Source organism: Epinephelus lanceolatus, chromosome 9, assembly GCF_041903045.1.
Source record: "Epinephelus lanceolatus isolate andai-2023 chromosome 9, ASM4190304v1, whole genome shotgun sequence".
Lineage (NCBI taxonomy): Eukaryota > Metazoa > Chordata > Actinopteri > Perciformes > Serranidae > Epinephelus > Epinephelus lanceolatus.
Window position 1 is genome coordinate 34078485 of NC_135742.1, and position 13336 is coordinate 34091820.

General features: G+C 40.7%; 1 protein-coding gene across 2 annotated transcripts; it reads right to left on the reverse strand.

Annotated features, from left to right (window-relative positions):
• Nucleotides 1–803: 803 nt before the first annotated feature.
• On the reverse strand, nt 804–10783 carry ggt5a (gamma-glutamyltransferase 5a). Of its 2 annotated transcripts, XM_033618959.2 has the most exons (12): nt 10494–10783; nt 9986–10113; nt 9795–9890; nt 6547–6733; nt 6280–6440; nt 5892–6038; nt 5507–5637; nt 3378–3562; nt 3003–3094; nt 2070–2176; nt 1777–1887; nt 804–1692 (listed from the first exon to the last, which is right to left on the reverse strand). In XM_033618959.2, exons 1-12 carry the CDS (start codon nt 10658–10660, stop codon nt 1546–1548), a joined length of 1659 nt encoding a protein of 552 aa, XP_033474850.1. In that variant the 5' UTR covers nt 10661–10783; the 3' UTR covers nt 804–1545. The 2 variants fall into 2 exon arrangements, with proteins under 2 accessions (XP_033474850.1, XP_033474852.1); XM_033618961.2 differs by lacking the exons at nt 6280–6440; nt 6547–6733 and having other exon boundaries at nt 10494–10782.
• Nucleotides 10784–13336: the final 2553 nt, after the last annotated feature.

Sequence of the window (13336 nt, forward strand, 5' to 3'; positions counted from 1 at the left end):
AATGAAACCATATTCAATGTAGGTCTCTGAGCAGAGACTTCAAGTGCATCATATTTCTTCACAAACTTTCTCCCAGGAAACTGCCCTCCTGTTTGTATGACTCACTATTTGATCTGATAATCGTGCTCCAGCTGCTGCATGCTCCGGCACAAATTTGAAAAATAATTTATGAAAAACGGCACAGACAAGTCACGCAGCTTGTTCAGAATGTGTTATGGCACAAAGGGATGGATTTACAGATTTCAGTAGCAGTGACCCCATTTTGAACAGGCGGCTGAGGGCCACTTTGCCACATCCAAAGAAAGCACCTGCTGTTATTTGTTGTTGTCATAGATTGCCACCAGGGTTTATTGATTTCTGTCCTTTTATACTTTGTTTGAGCTATTTGTGTATTTAACTCTTGTGCGATTTTATTTTTGCACCTGTCTGTGACCTTTATTGTAAAAACTCCATTTTGTGCAATTTTCTAGGTACTATTGAGTTGATCTCAGTAAATGCCGTTTAAAAATGGCACCGATTATGACATTTATGCATTTCTACAAAATGTTTTCAAGTAATATTTCAAAAAACAAAATGGCTTAAGCAAATTTGTGATGCATGCCCTTCAACGTAAGGGCAGTTAACACATTTCTTGCAGGGAAATGTGTTAACTGCCCTTACGTTCAAGGGCATGCATCGTAAGGGCAGTTAACACATTTCTTACAGGGAATCTGCAGCCTGACAAACAGATTTGTCGGGTGTTTTTGGATGTTTAAACACAGTGATCACTGATTTCATAGATAGAACCATATAAAGACACAAAAGTAGCCAAGAACTTTTATTTTTGACAAATTTAAATACATTTTCACCAAAAATTGAAGCCAAAAAGGCATAAATCGGTGCATAAAAAATTCACCAGAATGCATAAAGTGTATCAGTGTTGAAACTAACCCTACGCCCTTGCACTGTAGCATGAAACATGTTAAAAAAAATATATTTATTTGAATATTATACATAATATCCATATTTAATTCACTGCATATTCCATAAACATTGCTACAGCATACAGCATATAATGGAGGTGACAGAATAACTTTGGTACTAAGAGTGTGAATAATAGAAATACCAGCTATGAACAAGTAATAACTTAATAAAAAAAAGCCTGTTATATATTTTATGTCTCAGATAATAACATGAATGCACTATCAAGTCATTTGTATGATGTAAAAAATGGTCTTACAAGAGAAAGATTCAAAAAGTAACAATAAATTGCTACAGATTTGTCCAAACAAGCCGAACAGAGGAGTCACTGGGGTCAGATACAGTCACAGTTGTTTCTTCTTTCACAGTAAAATCCATAGTGTCACCATTACAGTCCGTTCTGTTCAGATGCCACGTGTTTAACTGCTACATGTTAGACTGTGTGTTCAGCTGAAGAGGCCTGTTGTTCAGTGACTTGTTCAATGATTTAACACCATCTGTTGAAGCCTTTGTGGTTTTGTGGCTGTGAAAGGTCTCTGTAACCTTCAGGCCCTCCTGAATAACCAATATCAGCAGCTCGCAGTCTCAGTAACCAGCTGCTTCGCCCAGTTTCCTGGCATCAGACACAGCACAGATGCAGCCGTCCTTCTTCTCCACAGCATTGACCACGTTGAAGAAATATTTTGCACTTTCATGTTTGTGCCCCAGAGCCTTCAGAGCCTCGATTACATTCTGAAGGGCAAAGAGGAGGGGAGACTCAGATGGAGCAAATATTATGAGTTATTTTAGTAAATTAGTGTATTTAGTGTGTATCACCTTATCAAAGCCGGGCTCAAACTTCACTGCATTTTGAGAGTCGACAAAAACAACCGGAGCAGCAATCGCCTCCTTGAGGCTTTTTCCAAACCAAAGGTGATTCATGAGTGCCTGGGAGAGAAAACAGAACAATACATTGCAATCTGCCAAATGGGAAAGTGATGAGTGCAGAATGGATTATGGACATGGTGAAGACGCTCATGAGGACAGTGCTTGCTGTGACAACAGTGAGGGGCATTAGTCCGCAGCAATTTATCTTAATGGCACTTAGTGTGATTGCCCCAGACACATACCGAGATGATCCCAGTCGTGATCATGCTCCCACCAGTCGATCCAATCACCAGCGTCTTCGACTGAGACTTGAGCACAGCGGGGGCCATGGAGGATGGAGGCTGCTCCCCTGACAACACAACAAAAGCCTTGACTGACAGGACAGACGGCTTCAATACAGACTCATCAATGTGAGAGGAACAAGAAGGAAATTATTATAAATGCAATCAGTGGAGTGTGTTTGAATGATGTGAATCACAGGCGTGCATAGAGGACGGAGGGCATTTATTCAGCCCTTTACCTTTGTTCAGCAGCTGGCATCTGACAAAGGAGAAACTCTCTTTGTTAAACAAAGGGTCTATTTTTCTGCAGTTCTAGGTTCATATTAAAGGGCCAAGAGTCCGCATGCTAGCAGCTCTGTGTGCCTGTACTTTGGTAAAGCGTGTTTTGAGCTGAACCCTAACATCAGCAAGCTAATACACTCACAATGATGCTAATATGCTAATGTTTAGCAGGTACATTGTTATCTATTCATTATCTGAGTTGAGCATGTCAGCATGCTTACATTTGCTTATTATCACAGTAAAGTACAAAAGACCAGCTGAGGCTGATGGAAATGAATATTATTTACTTAAAAATGTTATTGAACAGAGAGGCAGGTTATAACTTAAAGGAGCAGTGTGTGAGATTTAGGGGGATTTAGTGACATCTAGTGTCAAGGATTGCAACCAGCTGAAACTCCTCCTCCTCCTCCTTCAGTGCTCATTGTTCGGGATGCTTTTACCAGGAGCTGAATTATCCACACAGATCTCTACCTCCCAAAAACAAAAGGAAATCTACATCTATGGTTGTATGCAAGCATATGACAGTGAGCTACTTGTTTCTGAAAACAGAAACAAACCTGTATGACTTGTATTTAAATGACAGTGCAAAATACATCATGCTGATGTGATTACCAGGAAAGATGTTATCGACTCTTCCACAGAAATCGTACAGCTGGTTGTTGAGGATGACTCCAGTCCTAGGAGAGACGACCTTAGAGCCAAATCTGTGAAGAAAACAAATTAAATGAGCTGGATGTTGACATGAAGGGAAATTGCAACACAGATGCACTACAAAAAAAACTGAGCTTTCTCTAACTGTGCTGTTCCAGAAAGCCTTTGGACTGTGATGACTGGAGTCTTACAAAAGAGAGATTTATTTTCAAATTCCTTTTACAAAAACACTCATTCCTTAATCTCTTAAATCTTCTTACTCCTCCACATTCAAACCAACAGTAATGCTCGATGGCAGATTTCTCTCTGTGAAACAGAACTCCTTCAAATACTGACATGTGGTTGATGGTGCTGGTGACAGACACAGCAGAGCCATCCTCAGCCAGCACAGACACATGCGTGGTGCCCATGCTGTCCAGATACGGGGTGATGTTGTAATACTGGGGATCGTGAGTCTTGTCGCTGCTGATCAAGCTCTGTATGTGCTTGGCAAAGCTATCCTCTGTGAATTTCCTGGCCATCTGTGAGAGATACAGAGCAGTCAGACACACAGACACATAACAAAAAACACTTGCTTCAAAGGTGAAGTTATGATCATATTTCAGGCTTCTGGTTGTTTTGCAGAGTGAACAAGAAAAAAAACCTGTCAGAACTACATTTGAAAGGGAGCTGCAGTCCATTTTTAACCCTTCCAGTCCCTGTTTTTGCCTAACATCTATTTATCTGCCTTTTAAATATTTTACCTGTATCAAACATTGCACCTTCTACTTTTCAGAATAACTACGCTCATATGAAAACAAAAAAATATCTGATATAAATAGCTGGAGTCAAGATTTATGCCTACAAACATCCTGTTACAAAATGCATTTATTAGACATCTAAATGTGTTAAACATGACAACACTTTACAGAACAGGAGTCCAACTAAACAGAGTCATTTTTGAGGTTCTTGGGGAAACTACATTAAAACTATAGTTCACCAAACTACAAGGTACTTCACAGAGCCACAACTGAACTGACACTAAGTGAAGTGTAGGTGTGTTTGATTTAGAAACCAGGGCAGGCCAATCCTGGCCTAGGCAGCCCGAGGATGAGAGGATAGGGAGCAATTGTTCGAGTGGAATCAGGAAAATGCTTAAATTCTACAGAAACACACAGTATTTGATCGCAGACATTTTGGTTGCAAACCAGAGGTTATTTTAGTCAAATTGCAGGTGACTGTCATTAAATGACAACCATTGCCAATGAGCTGTGGCATTGTGCCATATTGTATGACAAAAAAAATGCTATTTAGATTTGAATGTAGTTTAACTGCCACCCAACTAGGTCTGCTGCAAATGGTAGTTAAACTGCTAAATGACATGTACTTAGCTAACAGCATCATAACTAATAACACAGTCAAAAATCTAATCAAATGCAACAACTAATCTTTGCTTAAAGTTTCTTATGCTCAAGTCAAACGCTGTCACTGACCTAACAGAGAGCCTGTACCCTCCGTCACTTTTGGACAGTGGCATGCAACCAAACCTCATGCATGTGTTTAATAGATCACCATAATAACCCAAGACTGGAGTACTCATGGGGAACATTGATAAGCTGATTGACAGCGCGACCAGTTGATTTAAACATAGGCCTAAAAGTGGGTGGGAGGCCTGCGGATTAAACACTGAGCAGTTCTGAGACCATTATGAGAAATGATGGACAGTTGCTAAGTACATTAACTCCAGTAAGATATTTAAGTACAATTTAATGTGTTCATACTTTCCTTTTCTCATTTTATGTGACTTTATACTTCTACTACACCACTTTTCAGAGGGAAATATTGTACTTCATAATCTGACAGCTTGAGTTACTTGTTACTTTGCAGATTTTGGTTTTTACTCCAAAAAACATGCGGTCAACAAATAAAATATTGTGCTTTTGTTGTAAATTAAACCTTCTCACAGTAAATAAAGTAGTTAAAGTCAGCTTTATATTGACTAGCTGCAGCTATTCTGCAAAACAATCAAATTTACTTTTTATATTTTACATAGATTTACCTGATAATGCTTCTGAAACACTGGGTTTGGGGGTTCTCTGCCAGAAAATTTTGCACATGTAACACTTAATATCCTGCATTCTGGTGATTTTTCTTATACAGCAAATTGTGTCTTTTCCATATCAATGTATGGTGTAAATGTCCTTAATTTTGTCAAAGCTACTTTTATGTTTTTATTTGGGCGGACAAAGGCACATGTTCTAATTGTTGAGGGGGGCGTGTTTCCTGTGTCCCCCCTGAAATCTATGCCTATCTGTTCGGCACTCTGGGAATCACACTGTTAGAGTGCAACTTTCTTTTTTCCAAAACAGTAATACTTAATTGCTAAACTGAGGCATTGCTACTTTTACTTAAGTGAAGAATCTAAATACTTCTTGCACCACTGGTTATAAGCCATAAATAGACCTAACTATTTAAAAATAACTTACTTCCTCTGAGCTGAAGCGTGGATCTCGAATGTGTTTCTTTAATCCATTGGCAAACTTAAAAGCTTCAACAAGGCGGTGATAGGCCAGTGTCTTTTGTTGTCCTACCAGAGATGCTGGATTCAAGTTATATCCTGTAAATAAAAGCAAGTGTTTACTTTTCCCAGTGGATTCCACTGCAGTATCTTTGATTCTCCCTCACATGAAACACTCATATTCACACCATCATTCAGTCTCCTCATTTAGGTAAATAACTCGTAAGCAACAACCAAGGAAAGTATTCATTTGGCATTTTTCTTTTCAACACATGAACACAGCTAACAAGCTTCATTATATGGTTTCAAAGTGTGGGTGAACCGCAGCTCTGCAGTCTGTGTGCGGCAGGAACCTTTCATGACGTTAAGGATGAAGCTGAGGATGATGCCTCCTGCAGGGGGTGGGGGTATGTACATCTGGTACTCTCCCAAAGGAAAAGCCCACGCATCAGTCACTGTAACATTATACGATGCCAAGTCCTGTGCCGTAAGTGTTCCTCCTGAACAAAAACATTGAAACAAGTGGCTCTGCTAAGCAGAACTGAACAAAGTACATGTTAGCTCCACATAATCAAGACATTTAATGGATCCAGGCAGCTCACACTGGAGTCTGTGAGTGATCACTGCAGTGCTTTACAAACCCAATTGATTTGTTCTTTTGTAATTAAATCATTGTGCCATCGTGGCAGAGATGGAAAATGGCTGAAAAAGGAGAGCATGATGAAACCCGTCTGACAATACCTGCCTCCTGTATGTCACGGATTAAATCCTCTGCTATTCTTCCAGTGTAAAAAGCACCCGGCCCATGTTTTGCAATCGTCTCCAAAGTGTCAGCCAGTTTCTCAAACTTAATAATATCACCAGCCTTCAGCAAGTTGCCATTCTTATCTGAAAACAACTTTCTGAAGGACAAATACAAAGAAAGAGAATATCACTTAAATGTAGAAAGGTGAGATATTCATTGTGTGTTTATCACATTTTTGAGTCCCGTTTGGGTGGCTTTCATACCGTAGTGGCTGAGTCATGTTTGAATCAGTGAACGGGATGTATCGACCCTGGACCTGTGGAACAGGAAATCCTCCTCTGGCCAGTTTGATGGTCGGCTCGAAGAGGGTGGCCCACTTTAACTTCCCATAAAGCTTGTGTGCCACTTCATAACCCTGAACTTCCCCTGGGACCCCGATCCACTGGCTACCTGGATGGATGGATGGATGGATGGATGGATGGATAGGAAAATAAATATGTACATTTACTCAAGTTCTGTGCTTAAGTACCATTTTGAGGTGCTTGTCATTAACTGATGTAATACTAATTTACTATATCCATCTAAAGGTCTCATGTAGGATTTATTGGCATCTAGTGGTGAGGTTGCAAATTGCAACTAACTGAAACTTCACGTGTGCAAAGGAGTGGGAGAATTACAATGGTCGACAAGAAAATGAAAACCGCCCTACCCAAAGCCAGTGTTTGGTTTGTCCATTCTGGGCAACTAGAACAACATGGCGGACTCTGTGAAAGAGGACCTGCTCCATATGTACATATAAACAGCTCAATCTAAGGTAATGAAAACACAATGATTCTTAGTTTCAGGTGATTAATAACTAATGAAAACATAGTTGTCTGTGCAACTGCTCGTTAACGCAAATAGCTAAGCCAATCACATAGCAGCAACTCAAGGAAAGATGATTTATGTGACTTTGAACATGGCATGGTTGTTGGTGCCAGACGGGCTGGTCTGAGTGTTTCAGAAACTGCGGATCTACTGGGATTTTCACAAACAACCATCTCTAGGGTTTATAGAGGATGGTGCGCGAAAGAGAAAATATCCAGTGAGCAGCAGTTCTCTGGGTGAAAATGTCTTGTTGATGCCAGAGGTCAGAGGAGAATGGCCAGACTGGTTCAAGATGATAGAAAGGCAACAGTAACTCAAATAACCACTCATTACATAAAAGGTATACAGAAGACCATCTCTGAACCAACAACATGTTGAACCTTGAAGCAGATGGGCTACAGCAGCAGAAGACCTCACCGGGTGATGTAACACCATGTCACAAAGCTCAAATCATCTCAAACTGGTTTCTTGAACATGAAAATGAGTTCACTGTACTCCAATGGCCTCCACAATCACCAGATCTCAATCTAACAGAGCACCTTTGGGATGCGGTAGAACGAGAGATTCGTATCACGGACGTGCAGCCGACAAATCTCCAGCAACTGTGTGATTCTATCATGTCAACATGGATGAAAATCTCTGAGGAATGTTTCCAGCACCTTGTTGAATCTGTGCTATGAAGAATTAAGTCAGTTCTGAAGGCAAAAGGGGGTCCAATTTGATACCAGCAAGGTGTACCTAATAAAGTGACTGTATATACCACCCCTACTTTTTTTTTTCTTAACTAGACAGCAATGTCTCTTTCCATCAATCATGACCAAGTTACTCAAGATAATCCACAGACTTTGTTGTGAGCAGTTTCATTTGGGAACTATTTTCTTTCTACCAAACTACACCAACCAACCGTACCACAGTGCAGGAGGAAGCGTGCATCTTCTGCTGGCTCACTGCGCACCACTGAGCTAGCTAACGTTGCAGCTAAGCCAAAGAGGACTCCATTAATGTTTACATCCTGTGTTGTCACAAACATGAGCCTCTTGTCCATGAGTAGATGTTCTCTTCTTTCTGCGTGGTGATACGATTGGCAGAGAAAGTTCGATAGAAACAAAAAAGTTTGTCCAACAAGGTCTGTGGGTTATTCTGTGTAACCAGATCATGATTTCTGGAGAGAGACATTGCTGTTGAGTTTTTTTGTTTTGTTTTTTCTATGTATCTTTAGGCACTTTGAGCACCACAAACCGAGTACCAACTAGTTCCATTATATATTTAAGGCAGACATCTCTACAGCCAATATTTTCAACGCTCGGTGACTCACACCAAAACAATCTAGACTGACAAAGCATCACAGGTAGAGGTAATATATGTGTTTTTAATTTAGGGGTGAACTGTCTTTTTAACATAATAATGTAATATAACAAGAAATACACCAACAGAGACTTGTCAGTGAAGATTCTCAGTCATCCAGGTCATGTTAATCGTAAGTGCTGTATCGTAGGCAACTGGACTTGCTTGCATTTCTTGAAGACGTTTCGCCTCTCATCCAAGAAGCTTCCTCAGTTCTAAATGACTGGTACAAGTTGGAGGCTATAAACGCTGTGTGGGTGGGAACCCTTGCAGAGTCGTAGGGGTCGCGTGAGCTCTTAGTTTCAGAGTCGTTAAGGTCACAATGTGAGTCGTTGACCCACCTGGCCACCATGTGAGTCGTTAGGATCAGGTGGGACCAGGGGTGAATGGGTGTGAAGTCGTCTGGGGAGGGATCAAGAAATGCAAGCAAGTCCAGTTGCCTACAATATAGCACTTACGACTAACAGAGACAATTTTAGCATTGTTGCTGTCACACTTTAAGCAGTTTTTACTAATAATACTTCTGTACGTTTACTTAAGTAGGATTTGAATGCAGAACATTTACTTAAGATACTTGAGTTAAGAATCAGGGAACTTCTGACACCCCTGAGGTAGGGAAAATCCGAAATATTGGAATGATAGTGATTCACATCTTTTAAATGTCTAACAGAAATGTATTTGTGGACGCTCCTCCATACAAATGTTATCCATTTGTAAAACAATATTGTTTTATAGCTTAATGCTACACAGTAAACAAAGGTTGCTGCTGCCTAATAATGTTCTCATAGTATCAGTTCTTTATCGTTCTTTCCTATCTTCTTATACAGGCTTACAAGAACATGTCGCATCATGATTAATGGCTAGTGAAGGCCTCCTGTTCCACTGTGTGTGGGGTCTTGGCTGAGAGCTCAGCTGGTGGCCAGTTCCTATGTCAGGTCTGTTGGGCCCCAAATATGTATACAACCACACTCAACTGCATAGGAAGCAAAAAACAAAGACATTTGCATGTCCAAGAAAGGACTGACAGCACATTCAGCCCTAGACCTGCCATAAATATTTTAACTGTGTGCCCTTATGTGGTAACTAAAAGTTCCCCAGATGTGAACCACACTGAATTTCTCAAAAGGAGCAGAATATCTGGGCTTCCCCCTGCTCCCTCTTGCATTACAATGCAGAGACCTAGTAACCTAATACCTGTCACAACAACAGTCTGAGCAAGAAAAACAAGAAATGCTCCCAACAAAAGAATCAGGAAAATAAACTTGCAGGTCTGTGATGGTGTGAAATGTCAGAGCAGTACCTGACATAAACTGGAAGGTCTTGGGACATGACTTGAGCAGGTCAGATTTAAACTTCCCTGGTACAGTCTCTCTGGAGTTGATGATTTTCACTTTGCCTTTAAAAAGAGGAGATAATACCATTTGTCTCCACTGAGTAACACTGGTTACTTCTGCTGTATTTATTATAGGGCTGAATGAATGTGGCTGTTACCAGAGCTGTCCATCACTGTGAATATGGACCCCCCTCCGAGGCCCATACTCTGCGGGTTGATGACGGAGGTGCACAGCAGCGCAGCAATGGCGCCATCTACCGCTGAGCCTCCTTTCTGAAGTATGTCTCTGAAAGATTTTACAGTCATCACTCACAATGCTATGCTATTTCCGTTATGCCTCATATAGCCAACCTGCCAGGTAAGCAAATGGCGTGTCTGTGTTTTGCATAGACTGGTGTTATGGAAAGCATGTTAGTCTATATATGGTCTTACATTTGGTTCAGCCAGGCATATTTCTGAGAATTGAAGTTGTCACATTGCTACTGAGGTCTTTAAGCCTTTAATATAGTATGAATAGAATATAGTTAGCAGATAGTTTTAGTTACTCCTCATCAAGATAGCCAGTGCGCGCTGTGCGTAATGCCGCTCCTCATAGGCGCCTAACTGACCAGGACAAATGGAAATGTTTGTGTTGCCATCATAACAGAAGTGTAAAGTGCCACTCACCGTGCAATCTGCGAACACCTCCCAGAGTCTGCGGCCACTGCAGCGCTTGAGAAAGTGTCACCTGGACACTTGCGCCTCACGAGCACAGCTATACACACAATGACGGCAACCACGCAGAGCAGCATCAGTGCGCAACAAGTGTACACTCTCGCCTTTGACCTCGCCATGGTTGGTATTATCCAATGCTTCCGCGGGGATCATCAAAGTTTCATCTGACCTTTACAGGTTATCTCCTCTGGAACATAAACTTCACTGACTGACTTGATGACTGGGAGCCCGGTCGCTCCATCAGAAGGGGCGTGCTCGGCTCAGCCTGGCTCCACCTCCCGCCTGGAGCGCGAGAGGAGGGGAAGAAAGTTCCGGCCCAACTTGGAACTTTTGACTCATGTCTGAGTTGGTTTCACCTCAAAACAACCTGTCTGCTATAAGCATCCATATTTGGTGTTTAAAGACCAGCCCCTGTGCCACTCACACAGCGGGATAACAGATAGCAAGTTTAAGATGTAGATATGCTCTACTAATTGGGAACCTCTAAAGCACAATGATCCAAATGAAAACAGAAAATTAGCCCCCACCTTTTCACCATGAATCTGGTGGTCTTCGTCTCTATGCAAAGAGTGTTTCGAAATTGAGTTGCCTCGCTGAGAAAAGTGATGTTTTTACATAGTTTCCATGTGCCAGATTTGACAGGAGCCTGTGATTTAATCAGCAAAGCTGCAGATAACTCAGTGAAACAAGCTATTGGAACAGGGGCCCTGCAGCAGCGGCGGCAGCAGCTATAAACTCTCATGGTCAGTGGAACAATGTGCTGATAACCTTTAAACTCTACCAGTGATGACTTGATTGGACTTAAAGTTTTGCTTTTCCTCATCTCATGGGAAGTAAATAACTCAGTTCTGATCTGTTTTTCTCCCCCTTAGAAGAGATAAGGAGCAAAAGAATAACTCAGCGGGAGTTCTTTTGCTGTGCTAGGCTTCTGGAAGGGTTCTCAGCTACAGAGTATCAAGGGTTTTGTTTCTTTTTCTCTTTGATCTGACTATTATCTCAAGCTGAATTCAGATCGGGCTGAGACAAGACGAAGGCTATTTCTCAGGAGCTGAATTATGAAGAAGTATGAGAAAATGTTATATTGAGTTCAGTTATGTCTTGGAGAAATGGGCTGCACAAAGAAAATATCCTATTTTGAATTTTCCTGTCCTCTAAGGGGTGTACATACTTTAAGTACAATGTCAGTCATTCATGCAACCAGTTCAAACAAAATCCCCTGTGTCATAACTTTGTAATTATTTGCCAGAAGCCATTCAGTAGAAGCTACACAGACCTGTCCGGGCCTGTCAGACTGATAGCCAGCATAAAACCATCACTACGGTTATCATCAGATAAGCTATTGTTCTATGAGTGTTGACGCTCTGGATAAACAGGGTTCAGCTGCAGCCTTTAATGCCGGGGCCAGAGGTATGAGGGCCGAGGGGAGGAGTGCAGGGTCCCTGACTGTAGGGAGTGAGGTCTGCAGTTAGATCCTTCTGGAAAAAGTTGTCGTATTTTGTCATAAACTATCACCATCAAACTACTGCGCTATCACTGCTGTGAGCGCATTCCAGCCAAGTGGCAATGCATCTTGGGAAATGCTGTCTGCAGTTATATCAAACTGTAGTCGATGGGCGAGCCATGAGGCATACGGAAGAGGGAGGCTGTCAATTGAGTCAAGTCAGCCTGAGATTACCAGAGCAATACCGGATATAGGCCAATGTGGCCTTCAAGTAAAATAATTGATGACTGAAGTGGGAAAACAATCTCTAGGCTTTGCCGTGCTAATGATTATTTTCATTGTCAATAAATCTGCCAGTAATTTTCTTATGAATCCATTAATTATTTTTTCTAGAAATTGGCAGAGAATGGTAAAAATCCCCCGAGTCCAGGTTGTATTCAAATTGCTTGTTTTATCCTACAGTCCAGTCAGTTTAATACCTTACATGACAAAGAAAATATTTAAGCTATAGAGGCTTTCTTCCTTTAAAGCAGTGCTTGGAAATTACTCAGCAAAATAGTTTCTGATTATCTTTCATGTCAACTGATTAACCTATGAATCAGTGGCTCAACCAAGCATTTAAACTCTAATATGCAGCTATTGGAGAAAAAATGTTTTAAAATTTCTCAGGATATTTCAAATCAAAGCAGACAGAGCAGCAGCCAGCTCCAGAGAGCAGGTTTAACAAACCCTGAACATGAACCTGGAACTCAGGCTTTCTGGAGCTGGTCCAGATGAAGCTGGAAGCGATGATGCAAAGGTTTCCAGCAAGCCTTTGCACAGTAGTGGAATGTAACTAAGTAGGCCTACATTTACTCAAGTACTGCATGTAAGTACAAATTTTAGGTACTTGTACTTTACATACATATTTCAAAGTGATGTTACTTTATACTTCTATTTAACTGCATTTTGTTAAGCAATATTGTACATTTTACGGCTCTGAATTTATATGATAGCTGTCGTTTTTGCAGATTCAGATTATTAATACAAAATATAAATCAACTGATAAATTATAATGTATTATTATGGATTAAAACACCCAACAGCAGTAGGCTACATGAAGCAAATAAAATTACCCCCACCTTTACTGGATGCAACATAAAAGTAATTTACACATTAATGCATCAATAATCATAGTAAAGTGATATAATATAGGCCATTATTATGTCAAAAAGGACCATTCTGTATTATGAGTACTTTTACTTGGTACTTTAAGAATATTTTGATTTGAATGCTTTTGCACTTTTACTTAAGTAATATTTTGAATGCAGGATTTTCACTTGTAACAGAATATTTTTAATACTGCAGTATTGCT

Excerpts from the sequence above, each read along its gene's own strand:
- ggt5a (XM_033618959.2), bottom strand. The coding sequence starts at position 10,660 with ATGGCGAGGTCAAAGGCGAGAGTGTACACTTGTTGCGCACTGATGCTG. Across the intron at positions 9,891-9,985 it reads CACAGTGATGGACAGCTCTG|GCAAAGTGAAAATCATCAAC; the intron begins GTAACAGCCACA and ends CTCTTTTTAAAG. Across the intron at positions 5,638-5,891 it reads CATCCTTAACGTCATGAAAG|GATATAACTTGAATCCAGCA; the intron begins GTTCCTGCCGCA and ends TTTTATTTACAG.